The 26,644-nt window shown below is 40.2% G+C and overlaps 1 protein-coding gene and 1 long non-coding RNA gene across 7 annotated transcripts in view; one reads left to right on the top strand and one right to left on the bottom strand.

Annotated features, from left to right (window-relative positions):
• Window positions 1-26,644, top strand: part of AK8 (adenylate kinase 8) — a 78,339-nt gene that overhangs the window by 42,418 nt on the left and 9,277 nt on the right. For 5 of the 6 annotated variants that reach the window (XM_083807417.1, XM_083807416.1, XM_083807419.1 and 2 more), the window contains exon 11: window positions 7,768-7,909. In XM_083807417.1, coding sequence (XP_083663543.1) covers window positions 7,768-7,909 — 142 coding nt within the window. Of the gene's footprint in view, window positions 1-7,767; window positions 7,910-14,556; window positions 14,807-26,644 lie in introns of those variants that run through there. The other variant, XM_083807421.1, reaches the window with a different exon arrangement.
• Window positions 7,922-14,491, bottom strand: LOC310884905. The gene is made up of 3 exons (XR_014574455.1): window positions 10,083-14,491; window positions 9,956-9,985; window positions 7,922-8,699 (listed from the first exon to the last, which is right to left on the bottom strand). It is a non-coding gene; the product is annotated as an uncharacterized lncRNA (long non-coding RNA).

The following is a 26,644-nucleotide window of genomic DNA, read 5'->3' as shown; positions in this document are numbered from 1 at the left end:
AAGTAGCTCCGTTTTTCAAGTCAAACTTTTGACTTTTCCTCTGGGACTGCTACAAAGGTTTTTTTTATGGAAAATAGGTAGCAGTCTTTTTTCCTGCTAGGAGAAAATTGGTGGTCAAGAGAACAAAATAAAATTTAAATATATATATATTTTCTGTTTTAGGTGTCCACATTTTAATAAAAGATGCAAGGTCGTAGAATAGAAAGTTTTACATGAAGGCATGTAGACAGTAAGTTGTCATCTTTCCTGAATTTTACTTCTTTTTCTAATGTGTTGAATCACTACAATATGATAAATTAGAGCCCCCCATTTCCTTTATTTGAAATTCTGGAATATATTTTCTTTACTCTGCACAACAGGCAAACAATCAAAATTGCCACTGCTGGTTACCAGATATTCAGGGCTGCAGTGACACTGGGGAGACTCGGTCTACAAAGGTACCTGTAAAGACCATCCCATTTAAGATTAAAAAATAAACACACACACAAAACAACCTGAATCCAGATCAGAAGATACAGTGTGTGTGATTTTAAGAGGCTAGTGAGGTGATTTTTGTTTTTGAGCAATTTTGAGGATCACTCAGTCAGTGGATGATATATATGGTCCTGCCTAGGTAAATTTTGCCAGTCTCCTGGTTTTGCGGCGTTGTTCACCATTGTTATTTTCACTGGAGTATCAACAGGCCAGTATTAGGCATCTTAAATCACATGGGCAGCGATGCTGGAGTCTGGGTTTGCAAGAGGGAGAAAAACAGTTTGTAGGTTACAAAGTACCATGCCCATGGTCCCCGTTTTTTGTCATGGGGGAGCATGGTGCACCACCAAAGTGCCAAAAAGCCCTTGTGGGTTTGAGTGAAGCTGCGGCCCTTTTGTTTATTTTGATCTCTATTGCAGACAGTCATTTGGAAAAAACTTGGAAATGCTTTATTTCCCTCCCTGCTACTCTTCTTGCAGCACTAGCTCCTGAGCAAAAGGCTTTGATTCTGTTTGTTGTTTTTTTGTTGTTGTTGTTTTTGTTTGGAGCTTGGGATGCGGAAATCACATGAGTTTTTATGAGATAACTGGAAGGGAAAGCACATTGGCAGCATCCCTTTCTATGGTCTTCAGAGTTTAACATCAAATTCTGGCTTTGGCTCTAATTCACTGGGAGCCATCCATACAGAATCAGGCTCCTGTATGAAATGCTTTTTTATGACAAGCAGTACATTTATTGGCTCTTGTATATCACTTTATATTTTTGAAACATTGCATTCATTCACTGTTCTCTGTGTAACTGTAAAGTGAGCCAGGGTGACGCTAGGTTTACTGTGCCCTGCTAATTTGTTTGGGTTAGAGGGCTGAATGTCCCTTTAATGTGGATGGTAGGCACTGGGGGGAGCAGTAAGGGGAGATGCAGGACTGTGACAGATCTGGAGTGCCTGCTGGTACCAGGCATCACTGATAAAGGACAACAAACCCCGTAATGTCCTCTCTTCTCATCACATGGTGAGTCAGTATCTGGTATAGAAAGCCAAGATGTTTTTTCACCAAGGTTGTCAGACTAAATTTCTTTTTTTTTTTTTGAATATTATCAATGTAAAAAGGGTTTTTATAGGCCAAATTCTGTCCTGTCACAAGCCCTGTACTCTTTAGTTACGCTGAACTTGTTTAAAAATATGGAAGAAATAGGGTTCTTTGATGATGGAAATGATGCATTACCTGGGTTAGAACTGTGCTTGCTGTCTGGTGTTTAGCTGTATTCTCTCTGCAGAAGGACTAAAAGCTAGTAGTGAAAATATATGCTTTGCTGCTACTTTTAGAAACTTTCAGGTTAGAAACATACCTGTGAGGTAATTCAGAGTAGCTTTTGTTTTGCAGGTGGGTAAACTGAGGCAGAAAACCTAATTCAGGTCAAGCCTTGCTGCAATCAATGAGCGAGCGTGGATGGGAACCCAGGTGTGTGGATCCTGACCTTAGTGTCAGCCCACTAGATCATCCTGTGCCTCCCGGATAGCCGGGGTCATTAGGCAAATACACAGAGATGCTGAAAACCTTGCAAGGACTATTTTCAGAGGGGAAAATGCTTTTATTATTATTATTATATATATATATATTTTGTATGCTGGATACCGAGTTTGGACTGAATTTCTATTGCTACACTGAAGATGCCACTAACAGGTAAAACAGTGCAGGGGGCTGGATTCTTACCTCATCACTAAATGGGATCAGACGTAGATTCCTGAACCTCTGCTTTGATAACTGTGAGAAAGAATGATGCGCTCCTTTCACTTCAACATCCATTTCTGAAGGTCTTAATTTATCATGGATCGTTTGATTGATGCTTTGGGATCATACATACCTGCTTTAGAAATGTTGTTGGCACTTCTTAATACAGCTAATATTTATTTCAGATGACAACAAACCTGGGGGGGGGGGGGGGAAGAGGCTTTAGTATATTAGAAGAGACAGAAATATCTAAAATGTGGACGTGAGACATTTTATCATCGTTATTTTACTGTATCAAAATAATTATTCCAGTTCTTAGGGGAAGTCAGCAGTGCTGTACGTACAAAATGAGCAAGCGGCGACTATTTCCGTGCACGTTTTCCATCTGATGAGATTATTAAATACGCGTTACAGTGCTTTGCACATGCCACGCCGGTTCTTATTTGTTCCATCGCCTCTTTATGTGCCGGCACCGAGAGGAGAAGAAGAGAGGCGGCGGCGTGGAGCTCCGCGCCCGCGGGGGGGCTCCTGCGGTTTCCGCGAATAACCCAGACCGGGCCGCTTGGAAGCTGCTGCCGGGGCCCGGCAGGGCCGTGCCGGTGCCACCGTGCCCGGCAGGTGGCGGCACACAACCAGCGAGAGGCCGGGCCCAGCCGGCCGGGCTCAGGCGATTCCCTCCCCCGGCCGGGCCCAGCCGCTTCCCCCCGGGCCAGGCCCCCGCCGCCGGGCCGGGCCCAGGCGCTTCTGCCCCGGTCAGGCCCAGGCGCTGCCCCGGGGCGAAGGGCGGCCTCTCGCCGCCAACACCCCTCGCTCTGGAGGGGCGTTGGGGTTCTTGTTGTTTGCAGGAGTCGGAATTTGCTCTGAAATAAAAAATAATAATAATAAAAAGCCCGTTTTCAGGCGTCTGGTGCGCTGGCAGGATTCGGTTAAAATATTGGTCAGGCTTACACGATGGTGAATCGCTGCGAAATCATTTTCAAACGTGTTAGAAATAAATTGAGGCCATCTAAGGACCATAACGTAGGTAAGAAAACAGAATACTTCTCTGAAAGACCCAAATAAAATGAGCCAATGTGAATAAAGCAGAGTTCATAGAGCAATAAAATAACCAAATCGCATGCTTTGCTAATTTTAGGATTGACAGGACAACCCAGGAAAGTAGCCTTTGGCAGTAGCTTATACTCAGGGCAAGATGTTAACTGTCAAGTACTGGGATAAAGCCTCAGGCGTCTGAATTAGCAGTGAAAGTCTTCAGACCGAGCTTAAAAAAAATCTGCAAGAGAAGTATAAAGGGCGAACGGACAATATTGTCTAAAAGACCTTAAACTTTTTATAGCGCAAAGCTGACAATTTATGCCTGCAAATGCATTTATGCTGTGCTTAGAAAGAAGGGTTTATAACATTGGAGAAGTGAGTCAATACCCATCAAAAGTCCGTTTTAAAGGGAAGTGTATGGAGGAGGAATCAATTTAAATATGATAATTGTATAGCTTGGAGCACTGACAGCATTGAAGCTATTGGAGAACAGTGCCCTGTAATCTCTCAAGTACTGTTTTTGCCTTTCAGACTGTGCCTTTAATGTTCTGTTACTTTTGTCTTGAGCAGATGGTATGATTTTGTCAACTGATTGCCTGATAGGGTTTTCTATTAGTCGTGCAGATCTATGGGTTGGGCAAGAGCTAATAGGCCACACTCCCATGAGTTCATGAGGAAGTACTTTTCATGAGAAGTACCTTTTACTTGTGAAAAGCTTTGAAGCTCTGGGAAGTAAATTTATTTTTAAATGGTCTGCTGGAAGGTGCTGACTGACAGTCATGGAGACAGAAAATCTCTAGGTGTCTACGCAACAGTTCCAGCACGAGCAGCAGTACTTTAAGCTTCTGTTCCCTGTGTCCTGCCAGATCTTACCCTTGAATTGATTAGATCACTATGTAAGTCCACAGCTGCTAATTCAGCTGTGTAGTCTAGCCTATTAACGTGGCCAAGACAGGCTGGAAAGTAAAGGAAATATGTTGTGTGGTACTGACATTAGTCAAGAATGTATGCATGAATGAATTGCCTTTCTATATGAAGTTGGTTGTGGCCCAGTTCTGCCATGTATACTGTTCCTGAGGCTCACCATGAACTTGGTCCACAGCTACATACAGTGCTCTCAGCGTTGGGTATCGTTGTAGCTCAGCTGCTCTGCAGAATTACTTCTGAGGGTGGATTTTACTCCTGTACCTGGATTTTGCTTCTTAATAGAGATGTGCTGCCACATTTCCTAGTCTGGATATCTCTTTGTAGCAAATTGTAATTTTTACAAGAAACTTATCTTTGGACCTCTCTAATGATAAAGTAAAACCTCTCTAGAGCTTCGTTCCTCCAACTTTCAGAGTTGGAAACTCACAGAAGCTTATGTTGAAAAGGAATTGATTATTCAAAGCTCTTGTGCTTCATAATCTACTTAAAACATGTAGATTGACTGCCTCATCAGAAAAGCTGTAAATTTTACTTTGCTATATAGCCCTCTGGGTCATGTGCTAAAGGCCAGGAGACCTATGGCTAGTTACTTACAGATTGTGTGTCACTCCAATTATAGGTTATTAATTTCCCTTGCATTCCAGAGACAGTTCCACATGAGTGAAAAGGAATACCGTACTGCAGAGTTCTTCATTACCTACTCTGTCTATACCACAGCAAAATACGAATAATACTGATTTCTTTCTTTCCTTTTCCCTCTTATTTTTTTTTTCTGGTCTGTGGAAGATGTTTTACAGTTTTAATGCATCTGTTTTAAGCGTGACTGTTCCTGTTCAAGGGCAGCTGATGTACTTTGTAATGCCATTGAACAGCCAACAAGCTATGTTCCCCTATTGTGTTGAAGTGATAGGTATGTTCGCTAATCAAGAGGAGAGCAGAGCTTGCTGTCTGACTTGTTTATGTTTTATTTCTCACTATCAAGCTTTAGAGGAAGGCACAGAAAATATGTAAGCATCTATATTATTCAGTGATGTATATACGTACATGAGTGTACAAACAATCTGAGGTGTACTGCTGATACCTTCTAGTCAGTCATCACTGAAATTAGCAAGATATCAGGGTTACCACGTATCCCCAGTACTACTCAAAAGAACCAACAACCTGATGTGGTGTTAGCTAAATTGTTAATTAATTGTTACATCATCTTGCTAGATTTTTTTCCTCTTCTGGTTGCTCCAGTTTTTTTCAGAAACAGTCACCAAACTGGAAGATTTTGTTCCTCTGGCATTACAGAAGACTAATGGGAAGTGATCAGATGAAGAGATGCTGCCTATTTTCCATCATAATTGCTTTTTAATTTCTTGTAGACTGGTGTTTCTCCTTGCTGTATGCAGATTGGAAGCAATTTAACTCCTGGAACTGGAGACTCTCCAAAGATGGAGAGCGTGGTGTATCCACTTCTGTGCCATTCCTGGGGCTCAAGTGCTTGCCCTGATTCCCTGTTTATCTGACAGGGAACATCAGCTCTGGCAGAATCCTGCTTTAGTGCAATTTTACGTGTGGGTTTGTAGGTCTCATTCATCTCCCTAGGAGAGGTGGCTGTAAGCATTTTGAAAATGTTTTAAAAATCACATAATATGGCATCTTTGTAAATCCGTACTAATGATTCCAATAGGAATCTTGATAAAACAACACAGATCAAGATAGGAAGTTTAGTGCTACAGCCAGAAATTCATGAGTACCAGGAAAATTCCGCCAGTCTTTGTATGGAATACATTTTGGGGAAAGAGCAAGTGAGATTTTTTATTTTTTTTTTCCTACTGGCATGTCTTGGTTTAGTATTAGTTCTTGTAACCTGGAGGCTGGGGAGAAGAACTGACCTGTAAAGAGCTTGGTAATTCTCCTCTTATCCCCAGTATGCCTGCCTGCAGCTCAGGTCTCATATAACCAGATAGGAAACATCTGTCTAATAACGTTTCTGCCTGCTGCTAATTTTGTGAATCCTATTTTTAATGGAATGCCTAGTTTTGCATTGCCATTTTAATCTCTGTCAAGTGACTGGTAACGATTTTATTCAATTCCCTTTTTTCTTTTAGCAGATGGAGAACAGTACTTTCCTTAACTTGGGTTTGATTATTATTTTTTAATAACGTGAAGCGGGTATCCTCAATTAATACACTAATTTGTTTTCTAATTAATTCCCTGTGGTTTTCCTCTGTTTTTGCTGGTACATTGAGTTCTGAGTGCAATTCTGTAAACTCAGTAATTTGATTACTTGAAGGTGAGGTAATGAATTTCACGATAGAGGCATAAGTCTTGAGGAAATGTTAAATTCCAGGAAGCAAATGGATTCTATTATTGTGGTTTAAAACCTGCTTGTATCCAGGGTATAAATGTGCACTGACAATAATATACTCTACTAAAATACAGGCGCATTCCTGTCAGCTAGTCCTAAAGCGAATTGCATTGTTAGGAATCTGACGCATACACTCTCCTACAAGAACTTGTTGTATTTTTGTATGCAGATGCAATGGCAGGGTGAGTATCAAAACATCAACATCCCGTGATGTGGATTTATGTAGCATTTTTTACTGCTTGTCTCCAGGAGAGGCAACAGTGTATTAGACATACTGTACAAATAAAGAGAAGGGGCTCTCGTTGCTTCTTGCAAATTGTTTTGGCTGCTTCTTTGGGAAGTAGCTTGAGGTGATTTTGCTGACCTTTCTTCAGTTATTTGACAGGAAACCCAACCCATTGCAAGATCTTTGGAAAATATACAGTCACTCTTGTTGAACCAGATTGTTTAATTCTCCTATTAAAAAAATAATAGTAAGAAAGAGATGTAAATTTAAGTATCTTGGTAAAAATATTTTTACTTCATGAAGACTATAGTGGGAAATATGCAGGATACCTCCTCACTACTGTGTCTGATTAAATACAATTTTAAAGCTGCATAGTAATTGTAAGCCTGATCAGAATCTTGCTGGTGTTACTCTCTTGTCCTAAAGATAAATAATAATAGAGGAAAGAGAACGTTTATCTCTAAAATTATGGAGTCATCAGTGTAGTAATTACAGTAGTTGAAATACATTTTAGAAATTTGTTTTCAGTTATAAAAACTTCAAGCCTTTGCGCAAAATAGAGAAATATCACTTCTAGCCTGCTATGGCAGAACCATTATGATCTCCTAAGTTAAATACAGAGTGCTACAGACATTTTTTTTCCCTGTTTTAGGATTCTTTTACACAACTCAGGTCATTATTTTTGCATTTTTATAAGATTATGTCACACGCTTCATTGTGACATCAGCTGAGGATGGCTGAGAGAAAAAGTACATTGCAAAACTATGGGAGCATCTGTTTTTAGCAAATACTTTACTGTAGTCCTACAGTTCCTTATGATTTTGGGGTTTCAGTGATAACACAGTAAATAGGCACAGTCAGCAGTAACTCCTCTTTCCAAAATTTGTCACATGTAAACATGTTTGTATTTTTTTGTCTTTTAGTTCATGTAGCAGTCTAACCAGAAAAAGGTAGTGTGTAACCTCCTTAATTTCAGTCTCAGCATACAAAATAAACATCATCTTTTTAATCCTTTGCAGTCCCAGACAACATTGTTATGAAGATCCTGGCAGGTCGCCTAAATGCACTGGACTGCGTGACCAACGGTTGGGTGCTTCGTGGCTTCCCAAGAGACATAGAGCAGGGAGAAGAGCTGCAAAAAGCACATATTATTCCAAACAGGTAAGATACATATTTAGCACGTTACACATATGACAAGTCTGTGGAAAGACACAGATCTTTGCTGACATTGTATAGGCCGCTGCATCTTATTTGTTTATTCCTTACATATCTAGAAAAGGGCTCTCATCCCTGGAGAGTGGGAAATAGAGCACTGGCCTTACAAATCTGCCAGGTGACCAAATTGTAAAAGAGAGAAGTTTGTTCTTCTGGTTGTTTGTCTGAGTTACCTCTAAAGGCAAGCCATAAGAAACGGATTAAAATTTGGATTATATCTGAAGGTGTATTTTATTTGCAGCAGGAAGAGGATCTACTTCTTCTTACTTTAGCATTGGCATAATATCATGGAAATATATTAGCACTGCGAGGAGCTCATTATGAGACTTTTGGGTTTTGTGAAATAATTAAAAACAACATGAGAATTATATTTTATTTGAGCTATAATGAAGTGTTCAGAAATGTAATATAAGAGAAATGAGCATCAAAAGAGAGCTGTTATGACATCCAGGCAAATAAAATGGGGTTACTCTTTATAGCTAGTCCAAAGGTGGTGAGCATTTGAAATGTTGGCCTACTCATCAAAATCGAGAGGCTTTTCCATTCCCCTCCAGGAGTTCTTGGTTTAGTCCATACCACTGGCGGACATAACATCTACTCCAAAGCTGTGCATTGAAATTTATGGTCTTTATGCTTCCAAAATGCTTGTCCTTAAAAATGTTTAAGTTGGCAAAGGTACTCTTCCTGTGTCTTCTCTGTGGCTGCCTTCAACTTGCCCCCCACACCGTCATGCTGCCTGTAGAGGGTACAATTTACAGTGGAAAGATGTGAAAGGGTAAGGTTGAGTTGTAAAGAGAAAAGAGGACAGTGAAAAGGGAAGGAGCTAGCAGTTATGATACCAAAGCTTGAAAATTAAATTATGTGAAAACAGCCTTATTTATTGAAAGTAATTTAAAGTACATCCTAAATAAGAGTCTACCTCATGAAAAAAAGGGAGAAGAAATTTTGATAGTTATGCTAGGTTCAGTTAAATAACATTTCCCGTGGATTATTCTTCATATGCACTTAAGAAGAAGGTGCTGAGTCCCTAAACAAGTATCTGAGTACGAGATCACTGTGAATACTCATGCGTGCTCCTTTGTAGGATCGAGACCTCATCAAGTGAGGAAGAACAACTTGTTATAAGATCCTCAGTGTAGAGATTTTGCACTCATCCATTTGCTCAGCTTCCATTTTCTTTAAAGAGCTATGCACATTCATATCTGAGTTAAGAATTTGGTCCCCTCTATTTTACATAGGGGTTGAAGTAGGGGACAAAACCAGACATCATGCTACCTGATTGATTTTGGAGCTGTTATTTTCCATGCAGCTGAAGTAGTAGGTGTATAAGGGAGAGAGGGTGATTATAAACAAAAGGACATATTGCAGCATAGGATAGCAGGGCAGTAATTCAGTTGCAGTTGTGATGCTAGTTATAAAACACTATCTGCAGAGGTAGTGTTTCTGACATCAGGAGAAAACCCTGATAGAATTATAGCCTTGAAATCAATCTGGGAATAGGATGCAGAAATCTATAAATCAGACATAGAACAATCTACAAAGTCTCATTTTTAGGAGGACTCTGTTGATGAAATTAGATTAAAATAAATTTACATATATATCAAGTTTATTATTAAAATCTAGTCACATCAGTAAACAAAATTATTTGTGAAAGAGTATGTTACTCTGTGTTTTGAACTCAAAGTAGACCTCTTTGGCTGATCAGAACACAGAGTTATTGTCTGGTTGTCAAGTCATAAATCTATTCCTTAGAGCTAATAAATGGTTAGTGTTCAAATACTATGTTTTATCTGACTCCCACCTCATAAAGCTAGTACACATAATACTAAATTATACAGCATTGAGCAGGATCAGTCTCCTGACTCCTCCATCTTATGAAAAGAAAAACAAACCTAGTAATTGATGATAGAAAAGAAGGAAAATAAAGTTATTTGAAAACAAACAAAATGGGCTATAAAGTTTGTTAAAATGTAATAATAAAAAAACTCATACAGCATCAGCCACTGCATCCAAAGAACTGCCCTGGAACAAAAAGGAAAATAATTCATTTTCCAGTGAAAAAGTAAGGTATAATGTTTTCTTTAAATTAGAATTTGCAGAAGAGCAAAGGCTTGCTTACAGAAGGGTGCAGAAAAAACCTGCCTTGTATCAGACAAAACCTGTCTACCAAAGAACTACTCTTCCTATACTGAGAGGAGAGCCATGTATTGCTTTCTATGTTCCTCCCCATGAAGCAGTTATCGCTTAAGTGGACAGGATCCTAATCGTATTGAACTGTGGCAGCCTTTAGGGCAAATAAGAAGCTGAATCTATTAGTGGTCTCTCAGCTACCTAGTGAAAGAACGTCATTAACCACTTAGTGCCTACGGTAAGTGGAAATCCAAATACAATTACAGGTTGGCATCTGAAGCTCAGAACTTGCAAAGGACTGAATTCAGTTCCTCATCCAAATGAGTGTAAATAGATATTTTAGCTTTTTTTCCATTGTTAATGTTTAAGCAACAAGCATTATATATATATATAACAAGAAATATATAGCATAGTGCTGGATAGTTCTAATGTGCAGAAACCTCTTAGTATTTTGCAAAATCTTTCTTGTCTCCCGTTCTCTCCCAAACATAGTTAAAATCAGATTTAGCAGCAACAGTGTCATCTGTTGTATATCTCTCGTCATTAGCTTCAGCTGGTTCATGACCAGCTGTCTGCTGGTTCCAGGCCAGTTTAAGGCAATCAGCAGTTTACAGATTCCCTGAGCCAGAGGGTCATCTGGACAACTATGTCTAATAGCCCATTTTCCTTGACTTTATAGTCCCTTTTCCACGCATTATACTTTTGGCCCCAACCAAATCATATAGAAAGGAGTTTTACTTTTTAATTGGGTGTCATATGAAAACACTGTGGTTTTGGGGGGTTCCTTTCTTCTATTATGAGAAACATTTATAAGCGTTCCCTGTTCATCCTCTCGTAACACTCCTGATTTTATATCCTGTTGTATATTCTGGTTCAGCCGTCTCTTTCCTATGCAAAGAATCTTGATGTGTTTATCCTTTCCTTTCTTGGAAGTCGTTTCACTCATCTGATTATGCTGTCTTGCTGTTCTGTACCTTTTCTAGTTATTCTAGCTGTTTCTTTTCTACGATGTGACAACCAGAACTTCACTCAGTTTTCAGGGTAGCACTGCATGCTGGATGTATGTATAGTAGCACAAATATTTTTGTTATTTATATCTTTATTTTGATCTCCATTAATATCTGTTGTTATTAGATGGTACTGTGATAGATTTTGGAGGAATGTCTTGTGTGTGTAGATTACAGCAACTATATAGAGTTCCTTTCATTGAAACGATATTGGAAAACTCAGTGAGAAAGAGCCTAAGGACCCTTTAATTCAAGATCTTTGTAATTAAAATTATAGTGCAGTTTGCGTTAGAGTTCTCTTCAAGCTGATAAAACCACTCCTTCCATCTGTTCCAATGGGGTCTACTGCTTAGGGTGTTCTGGGATTCCCAGTTCCTCTGCGACATCACTTGCATTGTTTTTTCCATCTGTTCTGAATCCAGGGTCGATTGTTATATCTCGGTATTGATTAATTGTATTACAATAGTACCTACAAGCTTCAAACAGTCTCCCTGTGTTAGGCAAATAACGCTGTCAGTCCCCATCTCAGCAAACACAAAAGAAATATGGCCAACAACACACTAAATGGACAAAATTCAGGAGGGGAGGGATGAGCTTGAGGGTTGACCTAGTGGTACAACAAAAGAAGTGTATAATATATTTCAAATACCCATTTTGCCAATGCTAAAGCTTTTTCTTTCCCAGTAGAGAAAATAAACAGCAGTAGCTTCTCCAATACAAGTTTTCCAGCTCTGTTTTATTTGGTCTTCAAAAGGATGTGGCTGTATCCCCAATTACGTGATCTTCTTACATATTTTTAAAGCTTCTTTTTCATCACTCTACTAAGAACCTGTATTCAAACAGTTTAGAATAATGAAGTTCATAATTTCTGAGACAGAATTGGTGAATATGCTGAGAACAAAAGGGAAAAATCATAATGGAAAAAAAAAGATTTATATTTTTTTAACTATTTGGTCTTTACATGGGGCTTTCATATTTCTGCAGCTGATCCCAGTGTGGATTAGGGATAATAAACAGCCTATTAATGGAGGCCTGAACTAGGAAATGGAGTTTGAATCAGCAGCAAAATTCAATGGCTGGTGAAGGTTAATAACTCCATTACTACCAGCTCTATTTTTTAGCCGTTTGAAGAGCTAGGTGTTAGCCTTATCTTACTCCTCATTAATTGAGCTAATAGAACCCCAGTGACCCTACCATGCTGCCATTATCTGAGAGTTTACCAGACATGGACTAGAATACTTATCACTGAATATGTATTCCTCAGATTCATTTTTTATATCAGAAATATTTTTGTTAAAATAGGTTGTCTTCAGGTTTCTTTTTTTTTTTTCCCCTTTCCTTCCTGCCTTCTGTAACAGCTACATATTTGGAAATTAAATGTAAATGACTTAATTAAAATCCTATCAAGGAACAAGCTAAGTCCCAAAATAGTTGCATCAAGGAAACATAATAGTGATTGAATTATTCTGACATGAAAAATCTTACAGGGCATTTTTAAAACTTTGGCCTAATTTAAATGATAGCTATTGTGTATTTATAATAGAGGTATTTTTAATTGATGGCATAAAAAAAAAGATGAGTAACAAAGAAGAAATTTTATAAAGGGAAAAATACAGAAAAATGACTTGCTAATCAAGGCACTAAATCAGTACAATACATTTTGCCTACACAAGGGACAGGGAGAAACAGTAGGTAAATCCAAATGACCTATGGCTTATTTTTTAAAGAAAGTAGTAAAAATAATAGATCAATTTCCATTTCAATCGTTCTTGATTTTTGTCTCCTCTGATTAGAAACAGCTCCCTCTTACCAGAGCCATTTTCTTTACTGTCTGTTGTCTTCACTAATGCTAATTGTTTTCCTTTTTATTATCACTTTGCACATCAGTGCTCCCACCCTAGCTACTCACATCCTCCTCCTTCAAGTCTTCAATGCCAAGCAGACTGACCGGTCTGGTAAAATCTAATGGGAGAGTCCCTGGGAGCTAAAGGGGGCAGGACAGAGGCAGGATCTTCTGCAGGTCAATGGTACGCTTATGAAATAGAAACATCATTTGGAAAATGTGTCTCAGGTGATTAACTCTCACTTGTCTTCCCCACCCCAGCAGAGGTGCTCACCCTCTTAGCTATGCTGACTATACATTAACTGTGTAGCTATGCTCTGGGGGAGCAGAACACCCTGGCCTAGAGACAGAAACGACAAGGGTTTTTCCCCACCAAAATCCGGTATAGATTGTGCTTATCAGGCAAAATGAACAGGTCTTCCTCTCACCTGGACTGGTGATTGACTCGTCTGCTTGACTGATCCCACTGAGTGAGTGGGATCCTTTTAATCCACGGTTGCTACCCCTGTAGCCTTTTCCGAGCTACAATAATTCAGCCATTGTGTGGTCTCTTGGTGCAAGTCTTTACAGACTTTACAGACTTACAGACTTGTTCATCGACAGGTTTTAATGAAGGCAGTTACCTTTGTTTTCCTGATCCACCTCTACTGCAAGAGGTGTCACTGAACACTCCATAATAGGCAAAATATTTCAGGGAAGCATAACTATCCCATTAACCTTTTGCGTAACAGCTGTGCATAAAAAGGCATACATTTGCTCTGGCATCAAGGCTCTATCAAGCAGTCATGCCCACAGGTTACTTTATAGTGTCAACTAAATCTTCACATTTAGTGCAAAAAGCAGCACATACACAGCCTTTAGCCCAGCACAAAACTGACAGAAGCGGCTCCTTAAACAGATTCCTAAGGTTTCGTCATCGATGGAGAATCCTTATTCTCCATTTTCCTTCTCTTCTGTAGTAGATTGTGCTCTCTTCCCTCCTAAAATAACACTCATCTGAACAGTAAAATCCTTCTATGGACTTTCTGTGGGATGCTTCATTTGCTGCCACAAACATTACTTCTTGTTTCTTACTCTGCTCCAGCAAAAATAGGAGGTATATTTGGCTTCAGTTATGGGAGGCAGATATTATTTTTAGAAGTCACCTCATACAAGCTCCTTTTGATGGCTGGAGCTTGTTTGGTGAAATCCTGGATATAGCAATTAAGGAGATCTCTGATCTCAGCAAGCTTCCTAAGTCTCCAGGAAGAGAAGGAAGAAAAGCTTTTACTTCTAAGCCAAGATTTTTTTATTATTATCTTTTTAAGGACACAAAACCACACGCAGAATCCTTTCATTCTTTTTGCTGCTGAAAGAAAGGATATTTTTCTGCAGTAGCTACCCCTTACAAATGAAGAGACATCGGGAAACCTGAAGACTTCTGTCCTGTTTTCCCTTACGTTGAAACCATTTTTCTGTAAAGATGCCACCCGCATAAAGGTTGCCTTTCTGAACTCAACACCTAACTAGAGAGAGAGACAGAGAGAGATTTCCTACAAGAAACTGAAGATTACTGAATGTGGTAGCCAAATTCTGCCATGTTTGCACTGAAAATCTCCTCCCATATTTTTCAGGAAACTGAGAGGAAGGGAACCTGCACATTTCCATCTTGTGAGGGGAGAGTATGTTGATCTGAGAACTGCCTGAAAGAAGAACCAGACTTTTAAAACCCTAATTCACAATGACAACTTCATGGGTCTGATCTCTAAAATCAACAAAGACAGTTCAGGGCATTCACCTGAGACAACTTTTGTTCAAAGAATGAAATAGTCATGGGAAATCAAAGTGTTAGCATTTAAGTACCAGTCAGATCATCTAACCTATGCTTTTCCCCTCTGAATTCTCTTTGCTTTGGTGACCAAAACCTGTGAATAAAAATCCTAACAGCGTCCCTGAGAGCTTATCAAACTCACAGACCCATTGTCATTCTAAATATTTCTTCATGGACTAAAGCAGTCATTTTTCAAAATTTTACCTTAATTTCATCAGTAGTTTACATACAAAAAGAACCATATACATGTGAGTCTTATTTTTTGAGAGTTAGGAGCTTTTTGTAAGGGAAATACTCATTTCAAGAACCGACTGGAACCAGAAAAACTTGAAAAATAAAACTGGGGGAGGAAAACTTCAATTATACTGGTGTGGCAGCATTTTAATATAAACTGGGTAAAAGAACACTTATTGATAAAACTAATGAGTGTTTTGAATGTTTGAGAACAGTGGATAGAGACACTATCTGAGAAAGAACAATAGGAAAAGGAGGGTTGGCCAGTGCTGTCAAGCATCTCAGGTTGTTGATCACTTGCCATTTACTTCAGTGGTGTGATAGCAGAAGTTGGCTGAATATTCTGAGTAAATGTAGAAAGGTCACTGTTACATCTGTACATGTTAAAGTTTAGTTTATGAAAGTCCATTACTGCATTTTCTGTCTGATTTTTCACCAGGGCAGTTACTTTTAAATATGTTAGAAATGTACCTTACCTTTGAACTCTGTGATTACTAAAATTCAGGATTTTTTAATTAAAAACTTAGGACAAGATTGTGCCAGCCGCGCTCTGATTTAGAAGTCTCTTTGGATCTGAGACTAATCCCAAAGTAAGCCGTTACTCAGAGCTAGTGTGGCTGGCAAAATTGGCCCATGCTGAAAACCACAGGCAGAACAGGCATTATGCTGCTTTTGCTTAGATTCTCCATGCTGAAGATCTGGGAAGACAAGTGCATCAGTCTGTAGCAAATATAATACGGCTTGGGTGATTAAAACTGTCAAGTAATATTGCATATTGAATGGAGACTAGTTTGTCATTACCATGAGGATTAGAAAGTGTAATCTTCATTAAAACATCAGTGGATTTACTGCTGTTTGCCTTGGAACAAGATATTTGCTCAGAATTTTCTAGTAAGTAAATTTAGCAAGTGCAGGGCAATTTAAGAGAGTGGAGCTGAATAGTGTCATAGTTTATGCTGCAGGAAAGATGTTGGAATGATCCCTTGTGTCTGATAGGTGCACTGGATCTAATTCCCTTGGTCTGGATCACCTGCAGTCACATAAATGTATTAATCACTATCACTTATGTTGGCTTCCTTTGGCTCAGGTGTAAGTGGTGACCCAGTGTTTTTGTGCTGTGTAAGGGTTATAATTTCTGTCCCTAAATGCATTGTGTTCATAAAACTGTGTATTACAAAACTCTGTCCTTTGTGAGGCTTGAAATACGTTTTGGCTAAGGCTTTCCTCTGTCCCACAGAGGTTTTCATCTTGTCCTTTTCTAACAGGTTACTGTATTTCTGAGCTTAGAAAGACCCGTATCATGCTTTGCATGTGATCGAAATTTCAATATATATGTATTTGTCATCTAAGATTGTTCTGATACAAATGCTGATTAGTATCCCACAGATATGCACTGCAATGATCCAGAGAGAAGTCTGATTTTTTGGTGTAACTGTCCTATCCAAAGACCATGGTATAGCAGGTTAAGAAATAAGCATTTCGTTTAACCTCCAGGAAATGCTGCCACGTTTGTGAACGTGATTTAAACTGATTTTCAGACCAAGTATATAGGAAGAGTTCCTCCTCATGTATTCAGTGAAATCAGAGGATTTGTACTGGCCTTGCACTGGCCCCAAAGTTGAAGAGAACAGAAAGGAAATAGAGAAATCACGTCTTCTCAACCCCTTGAGCCTTCGGACTTTTCAGATTGACATATAACTTTCTTAGCCGTGTTTCCAGTAAAACACTGAACTATCAAAGCTAAGTCGTGGGTATGGCAAACTTGCTGTATTTTTTTAAAAAAAAATAGTTTCTCCTTTGAAAAGTGCAGATTCCTCATGGATTGCTGTCTCTGGTTGTACATTTCTAACTGCCGTGGATGAGACCACATAAATATTACTAGAATAAGAATTTTCATTGGCTTTCATACCACCATTTGAAATGTAATTGCAGCCTGAAAACTTGCTTTTTGTTGTCGTTGTTGTTAAAAATGTTATTGTCAGTCCATTAATACTGAATCCAAGGCTTTATTAACTTTCAGTGAAGAACTTGCTGGAATGCATTTTGCCCAGTGATCACTAAAGAATTCCATGTATTCCAATTCTGGAATTCTTCCCGTAAGTAGCTGTTACTCAGATAAAATCATCCAGTAAAATACAGCAAAGCTAGTGATGGCAGAAGAGAAGCTTGGACATAACGGCAAGGGAGATCTAGGACCGGATTCAGTACTTACGGTCTCACCTATGTCCTTCTTTACATTTGCCTTACACCACAGGCAGTTCAATCAGTACACCTACCAAGTTGTCCTGTCTACAAAAACTTGACAGGAGCTTCTGATCATCTTGTTTTACTGCTAAGCATGGGAGAGCTCCGTATTCAGGTTGAATATTTGTTTTTATTTCCTGACTTGCAGAGAATTTCTCCAGTGGTTCCTAAGTTTCTAATCGTGCTGTCTTCCTCTCCCCCACCCCTACCTGACCCTGCTATAGATCTCAACTGTTGTTTTACCTTGTTGATGTTTTGTCTATATTTGCTTTAACCAGATGCCCCTCTTTGCATGCAGCACTGGGACTCATCCCCTCTTTCCTATCAACAATAATTAGCCTTGTAAGACTAATGGAAGAAATCGTGTCTAATTACCCTGTTGAAGGCCCAATTATGTTATTAACATTTGTGGGCTATAAGCTAATGATGAGGAGAGCCGCTCATTTGCATAGCATTAAGTTAATTGAGCTGGAAGCTATGGGGTGGATAGCAGCGATGATAGCAGGATTCTGTTACAGAATGGATAATGATGACCGGAGCAGGACGATTCACCTGACAGGTTTATTAATTAACAGCTATCTGATTACCTAAAAGAAATGGCAAGTGGCGGTCCTTCTGAAAGAAGCTGCAGTATTTTATTTTTTTTTAATGAAAGATTCTGTGTCACTGTTGATTCTAGGGGTGATTTATGATAATGGCAGCGAAGCTCTTTACTGGAAGCCTGCACATAAGCCTGTTCTGGGTCCAGCCTCCCCACCCTTACAAAAATGCCCTGGGAATGTCTGATAATTTTAAATACATCTAATTCTTACCTGGTGCACTCAGTAGGGCTGCGCCAGTGAATTTGTACGGTTGTATGAACGGCATATTTTGAGGATCCCTAATAGTTACGTATCCTTTGAGTTTTGCCCTCGGAAGAACTGGGTGGTTTGATTTTTATAAAAGTATTTTGTTCATTATGGTTTTAGGGAGGATTCTCTGTTGTATTAGGGAAAAAATAACCATAAGCCTTTAGTATTTCAGGCTTTCCTGCTATGTACACTCTGCAAGTGAAAGTGAGTGCCCTTACCTTCACTTTATTACCAGGTACAAACAGTTATGCAAAGTTTTTGGGCCTTTTAAGGAACAATTTTTTATTATTATTTAAATCCGTTAAAAAGAATAAAAATCTATCTTTTCCTGTTTGATTAGATGTCAGCTTCTGCCTGGTTAAATCCAAACACATTGTAATTCACAACAGATTCAGTCAGTCTTGTTTGAGCTGTAGTATCGTGGAGATGAAAAAACGCCGCTCTGTTTAAAAAGTTGCCTGCACTAATCAGTCCAGCAGAAGGCTGAGAAGCTTGCGACATGGGTGCTCTTTGTTAGAAAACCACAGCGTAGTTCTGAACATACTGAAATGTCAAATACAGCTTCCTGTCAGTGGATCTTTTTAGATTTTTTTTGCTACGTTGAAGAGCCCATTATTAAATCATGTGAACTCCAGACCTCACCTACTGACTAAGGTACCCAGTTCATCCCGAACTACCTTTGACCAGACTTGTTCCAGGAAAAAAGAGAACACTACAAATTTTAACCTTGCAGAGAATGACCTTTTATCCAGTTAGATGGTGTGATGATTTGTGTTTCAATAGTAATAGATTTGTGAAGAGTAAAGATCTATGGACAAAATACAATTAGCAATATTTTGCTGTTGGAGATCTTGCATTCAGAAAGTCTCCCTGCATTCTGGGGCTGGCGTTTGCTGGGTACAAAAGAAGCTGAGAACATTGCCTTGATCTGATGTAGTTTACTAGATGCATGCAAACATTTGCAAAACACCACAGGTGCTTTTGGTCATAAGGAGAAGAGAAGAAGAATGGAAAATCAAAAATGAAAGAAGTAATTTGGGAGAATAGCTCATGGAGCTGGCTAGCAGTCTGATGTGTTTTCTGCGTAAGACCAGCAGCTGCCAGCAAGGATAAAGAGTCCAGCTGTTAATGCTGATTGAGGGAGAGTGACTGTAGCTGTGGACACTTGTGTGATGTGAAGCAAGTTAGGGAGAAGTGTCTGTGTAGCATTTACGAGAAGCATCTTCCAGCACACGTGTCAAAATTACCTAAAAAGGTTGCTCAGGAAACCTAGCACGATAAATAAGTGTCTGTGTGGGAATTTAAACCCTACGTCCTTCTGGTTCTCATTAGCTGTCTGTAATCACTAACCCATACAGTCAGTGGTGGATAGAAATATCTTTACTGTATAAATTAGCTTTTCTGTGAGGTGTTGTGTAGTTCACTGCAATGCCTCGCTGTATAAAATAGACAAACACAGCATTGAGCCTAGATACAATAGATAAGGAATTATGTATTTAATTCAGAGTTCTGTATAGAGTGCTCATAAAAGCTTGATCATGATAGAGAGGCCAATAAACGTTTGGGAACATAAATATTTCTGTAGGAAATGGCTTTGTGAAACATTTAGCTGTTGAGTAATAAGAAGAACAGAGCAAATCAGAGGAGCAGAAATCTCTAGGTACTAATCTGATGGGTTATATATGTTACAATGATGATAATGTTGAGGGAGAATTTTTGAGTAGCAGCAAAATACATTGAGTCCTGCGCTTTCTACTAATGTCTTCATCTTTTTGTGCTTGCCCAACTGACCATCTCAGCTGCTCCACAATTCAGCTTTAAACCTAGGAGCTCTGAGCTACTGCTGTCTTTGAACATGCCATGTAAGTTCTCTGAATTTGCAGGAGCTGAGTGCTTTGAGCAGGCAGAGGAGCAAAGCCTTGGAACCTCAGACTCGCACAAACCCACCTGTCAGCTCTGCTGTTGGGACAAAAACATCTGTCAGAGGGACACGGTTCTGGCAGATCTGGTGGCAGCTTCTACCAAGGGACAACCAGGAGAAAGCTGGGTATGGACCGGAGGCAGTAACTTCTCCAGGCAACACAACAGCACTAGAAGAGAATACATGCTGTGTCCTCAGGCACTTTACTACTTGTATGACTGAGTGCCTGATGTTCCCAGTCAGGAAGGGAAGTAGTGGAATTAGTGGAAAAGACGAGGTAAACTGAGTGCATTTGATCTTCTGCTGTATGACTACTTCTCGTGATAAAAAAAAAAAAATGTTGGGCAAAATCAGATTCCGATAAATTGGATCATTGTACAATAACATGAGGAGGGGTAGTAGGTAGTGGGTTTTGATCTGAGCGCACAGCCCACAGACTCTGCAGAAGGACGGGCAGCGTTTGTTGTCAGGGATGGGCTGCAAGGGAAAATGTAACTGCCTGAGGATTTCAGAGGAAATGATGCTCTGGGTCTCTGTCTTTTGTTTTTCTGGAACATCCATTACTTGAGTATTTAGGCATTGGTCCAGGCAGACAACACAAGGAAATATATTTTAAAAAATCACACATCAAAAAGTATTTTAAATGACCACATTTTAGAACAAACATTCTGGCAACACAGCTGGTGCTCTTGTCAGTCTGTAGGCTCGAAAATACGAGAACCAGTAAGAAAAATAAAAACAACCTAGGAATAGCTAATCAGGTTAGAAGTGATGTTTTGGCTGCAAGGATTTTTGAGTGCTGTAGAGAAAAATAGAGTAAGATTAGAAAATATTTGTCCATCCTGGATGACAGATGTGGGAGAAGATGTTATCATTTGTTACTTCTCTTTTTTTCCTCTGAAAACAGCAGTAGCAATGAGCTGGCAGGCACAGTGAAATGCAGTTAGCAAAAGTAATGGGAGTTGAAAGTTTGACCTTTTGTGATGGAAATTTGATATGAAAAAAGAGGCTTTTGATAATTTCTCTATCCAATCAGATATGGGAGATGTCTTGATCCTGTTTGCTCATTTGCATGCCGACTGATCTCATTTGAAAACCCAATCATTCAGAAATATTGGGACATCAACAGAAATGTTACAAGCAAGGAGCTGTTTTATCTGAAAGGTCTGCAGGATGTCATCTCTTGTTTTTCACTCCAGTGGCCTGATCTCTTCTTCGTGATTCCGTGTTTTTATTGGCAGGATAAGTTGAGCATATTGAAATGCAAATAGCCCTTTCCACATTGAACCAAAATATAGAAGTTTTTTCTGTATGATTGATTGTATCCAGGGCACTTCAAAAGCAACAAAGAAAATACTTTTCTGCAGTGCCTCTGATTTCTTGACATTGCCAGGTTTTGACGGTTCCTGTTAGCAGTCGTTGGTAGAAACTGATTCCTGGGCTTGCGTCTCACCTCTGCTTTCTCCCCACGGAAGGCCCACGCTGATGCAGTTCACTGGTTCTGGGACCAGGGTGCGAGATCGAGTTTGTCTGCATGGGCACACATACACTTCCAAGTTATTATCCCAGGTGCTGTCACGAATATATTCAATAGATCTAATGAAATTGCAGAGGTTTTTAATTCAGAGTCTACCAATATCACATACTGGCTTTCAGCTGTGTGTATGACTGTCCAGATACTTACCTGGCTAGTCAGATTTCAGATCCTAGGCACTGCCCACTTAGCTGAGTTTAGGATCAACTTTATCTCCAAAGCAATTTAACCTTTCTATTTTCTAGAACAGGCAACCCAGTTTCCACATGACTCAACCACACAATGGGTTAATTAACGGTAGGTTTTCCTGCTGTGTAACTGGTATCATTACCCTTTATTTCAGGGAGTGCCTATTAAGCCAATATCTTAAGCCAATGTTTTGCATTTCTTAATCCAGAAGCTAGGAACAAACTAACAATATATAGCACTTCTGAGTAAAGGAGGTAATTTAAAATAATCTCTTTTTTTGGCATAATACCTTTCTAACATCAGGGTCAAGCTCTATGAAAAATATTTTTTCTTTAGTACTGCAAATTTTTTTCCCCACCTGGTTTTCCACCTTGACAACCCCTACCCTGCTAATGGGAGTGCTGTCCTGGGAAGAGAGACAAAAAAGCACCTTCTTTCAGGGACTGTTTAGGGTTATTCTGCTTTGTAGAAAAATGTAAGTTTTCACTAAGTGTAAGTTTCTTGCCTCCCTGGTGAATACCTGCATTGGACTGCAGAGGTTCTCTGCTTTTCTGGTGTGGTGTAATTCTTTATACAAAACAGAACGATTCCAGCAGAAGAGGACAGAGATGGATTTTATTACTTTAGTGTTGTGGCATTTGGCTGGGAGATGGTTCATAACTGGAATGTCAAAGAGAAGCTGGCACATTTTAAAGAGTTACCCTGAGAAGCAGCTGTTGGCTGTCCCTACCTAACAAAACCTCTCTTAAAATTGGTCTATTTGTGTGCAGAGTTTTGCTTCTGGCACACCCTCTTGGATTCTCTGGAATGGGCAGATTTGGAGAGGGGATTTCATGTCCTGTGCTGTAGGGTGGGGCACATGAGGAGGAGGTGAGCAGGTACCTGGGCTCATGGACCGACAGAGGAGGCAGCAGGGAGGGCACTCCGCAGGGGCTGCTTGCCACAGCCCTCGCCTGGAGGGAACGGATGCGAGGGAGGGGATGAACCAGATTATAAGCTTTACATAATGGGATGTTTTGAAAGTCGTTTAGTTGGTATTTGTACAACACTTTGAAACGTAAAGCTCTAAATTAGGCAGGAGATCAAGAATTACCACGGTGTTCCTCAGGTGGGTGACGATATGCCTGACTAGGGACCCACAGAAGCTCCCTGTCTTCATCATTGACCTACAGAAATAGTATACTAACTCGGCTTGTTCTTTATTCAATAGATTTCGAGGTCTAACCGCAATTTAGTGCATCTATTTGTGATATTCATCTACACCTAATTTCTTCAGCACTAGATGTACTTCTGTGTATGGGTTGGGAATTTCACTGCTAGAAGAATGTGTCTGTTTCTGAGTGAGGACAGGAGTACCTTGACTGATAGGCCTCTTCAAATCCAGAGAATCCGTTTCATCAAATCCTGTGGCCTGTCAGCTAGGGGAGACTGCTTTGTAAAACAGCAGAAATGGTAAATCCCTCCATTCTCTGTGTAATAAACTGAAGTTGTTGGTATGAATAGCTGGTACAACTCGGCAGCTCTCCGAATTAGACACCGAGTGTTTTCCCAGATGGGAAATCAACCCCCTTCATCTCTCATGTATTTTAGAATATCGAACCATGTAAGTTAAAACATGATGCATTATTCTCGATAACCGCAGCAATGTAGCTCCTTCCTGCTGGATTTTTTTAAATATACTCCTCTCTCCCCACCTATTTCTGTTGCTCCTCAGTATTAAAAAAAAAAATCCTGCAGCTTAGTTTACCAATATTTTCTCTGTGCTGAAGTCAGCATAGAATATTAGTGTCCAAAAAGTTGTAAAACAAAAGACTATCATATGTTGCACCTTTTAATCATGTAATTGCTGAGTGACATTTAACTCGGAGGCTTTAAGTTACTCCTTTGTCAGCCAGCCTTCTCCTTCTGCCCTTCGCATTCCTCCCTCCTCTCGAAGCAACCTGCTTTTGCAGAGTAGTGCTTTAACTACACTGAAGTTTGGCTGGGCTTCTACATATTACAGCAGCAACACGAAAGCAAACAATTGAAGTATTTGAGAACAATGAAATATGTATGGCTATCTGTGACAGCCCTATAAAGCAGAGCAATTAGCCGCGTAATCCGAGAAAGCCAAAGCGACCGGCAGCCCACGGTTCCCTATTAGTTAAATGCTTTTTGTACGTCCTCATCCCATCAAATCAACTAACACTTCCTTTAATTGGTTCATGAATTATACAGCTTGGCTGCATTATAATTTAATCACCAGTAAACATTCCTGGGGCCCGCTGTAAAGTGTATAGCGCTCATTAATTCCTTAATTTCAGCAGATGGAAGGGGAGATCGGATGAACGGTGGCAGTACAGAGCGCCTTGGGCAATGGAAGAAGGAAAAAAAGGTGGGGGGCCGTTTAGGTTTTTTAAGGGCTGTCAGAAACTCAATCTGTGAGCTGTCAGCAGCTTGGACCCGTTTCCCCCCGCCTCCCCCTGCCTTCACCCCACCTACTGCTGCAAGTGACTGACGGATTCATATGGAGGCTTGTCAACCCGTCTTTAAACATCAAGCCAGCGGGTAAACCAAGCCCAATGTAAATTAATTCTTGTCTTACGGGCCCCCCTTTCTCTGTCCCCATGAATATTTCATGGCGGGCAGCATAAATATTAATTCTAATAGCTCTGCACAGTGGTTATTATTTCTGTTTTATGACAAATATTCATAAAATATTCAGGACCCTTTTTTAGAACATTTACACACTTGATTGTGAAATTTTCCAGCTTCCTGGGGACACAGTAAACATATTGGGGTTCTCTTGATGGACTTTTTTCTCTCTTAATTAATACTACGCCACATTAATATTTAATCAGATTTAGTTTTCTTTTCCCCAGAAGTGAACCCTATTACATTTGAGGATTTATTTGACAGTATTTAAACAGGGAATTTTTATTCCCTATTATGAAATTGGTTTCCTTTGACACATATATAAAATGACACATTATAATCCATTCTTTTATTCCCTCCCCTTGCCCCCAAATCATACACTTTCTGGTGTCAGGTCTTTAATTTATCTTATATACCAAATATCCTACCAACAGCAAAAGTTAGTGTTTAAATGATGGGAGTGGGGGGACTTTAATGTAGCATTTTATAAGAACACTTAAGTTTAAGCATAATTTACTATAAATTTGATTCCATTTATTAAAAAGGAAGAAAAGTACAGGTTTCCTTGTTGGAAACAGGAGGTACTAGAGAAAAGCTGCAGATAGATAGCAAAGGCATCCGTTCTGATATGAGTTTGCTAGTGCTTAACCCTGGAGTTCTTGCTCCACTCAAAATTTGCTCTGCAGAATCTCATTAATGCAGGGGAGGGTTGCGGGCATCTAAGGAAACACGTCTGCGTTTGGGGGAGCGGATTCAGGTTCCTGACCTCAGGCCTCTGGGGCTGCAGAGGCTTTCGATTATCTGAGACTGAGTTTGATTAACCTTACGGATTGTGGAAATCGTGCCAGCCACATTACTCTAAAGCAGTGCTGGCTGCCATCTTATTCTGTGATTCATAAAGCACCGCTGGAATGAACTCCAGGGGGAATGCAAAGATGCTAGAATAACAGCTGAGAGTAACAAGGAGGCAAAGAATAGAAACGAGGGGAGAAATGTAAAGCAGTTTTGCATGGAGGTAGTAATGCATCCAAGCCACTTATTACGTAGGGAAAGAGTTAATATTGCCTTAAAGAAGCAATTCAAAAGAAGCTTTAAAAATGCACCGAAGCCCCTAGTATGAAAACATTTGCTCTGCATATGTGTGCTTCTCGCCGCGCTTATGTAACGTTTACACAGCCGGTAGCTCTTCAGACCGCCATTGGGTGGAAGGGCTCTCGCTGCCAAAAGGCCTGGGGTTCTTCGCTGCTGTAAGCCTGCGTGGTGCCAGTGGAGCTACTTTGCTTTACCCCAGCCCGAGACCCAGCCCATTGTTCTGTAAAGCAGAGAGGCAGCGCTACCCCGCCAGCCTGCGCCTGGTCCCCGCGTGTAAGGCGCCGTGGCACCCGCCGCGATGCTGCTGAGCCAGCCGGCTGCTGGGAGGGACCCTGTCCCCTGGCTGCAGAGCTCGAGCACATCTAACCACATCTAACCGGTGGGTGGGAAACATCTAACAGAGTCAGAACTCCGCGCCGCTGCTGAAGGGAACGGCTGCAGCTAAAAAGGATGTTGTTCATCCTCCCCTGGCCAGAAGCCACGTCCTGGGAATAGCGCCCCAGTTAACTGCCTTTCGTCGTCGCTCGGCAGAAATGCAGCCGTTTGAAAAGAAAGATCCCATGCCCGCAAATAGCTTGTCATCAAATGAATCATTATAGGAACTCAGCGAGGAAAGCGCTCGTGCCGATTAACCTGTTTTAGTCTTTATGCAACATATTTTCCCTTATGGTCAAAACCTAGAGGGTGAAATTACTTCCCAAAACAGAAGCAAGCATCTTTCCTCAGAAGATATCCCAGCACTTGAAAGACATTGGTGAATAAACCTCCCAACAGCTCCTTCCATAAATAAGAGATAAGGATCATTTCATCCATCGCAGAGAGATGCAGAAGCAGCATTTAGGGTAGGAAGTAAACTAAGATCCATGTTCAGTCGGTCGTGCAGCCTTAGAAGATCATTTGTAGTCTGGGTACCCATGGGCAAAATACCAGGTTTATAGCTACATTGAAAGAAAGTGGAACAAGACTGGGGGAAAGTTAGATGGGATCTATGTAACCAGTTTAATATTTAAGAGGGAATTCGGGGATGCAGAATGTAATTATGGAAATACAAGGTGTGCTGAATCCTGTGGCTGGGCCCCTGATTCTTGAGAGGAGGCTTAGCCAAGGTTTCAGGTTCCAGGCGTGCCTATACTACAAGAAAGGGAACATTCGTTAGGGGAACTGCTTGATCCAAATCAGGTGTCCGCCTAAA

Source organism: Anser anser (genome assembly GCF_964211835.1).
Source record: "Anser anser genome assembly, chromosome: 21".
Taxonomy (NCBI): Eukaryota; Metazoa; Chordata; class Aves; order Anseriformes; family Anatidae; genus Anser; species Anser anser.
Note: the sequence above shows the minus strand (reverse complement) of the source record. Positions and strands in the feature narration are given on the sequence as shown.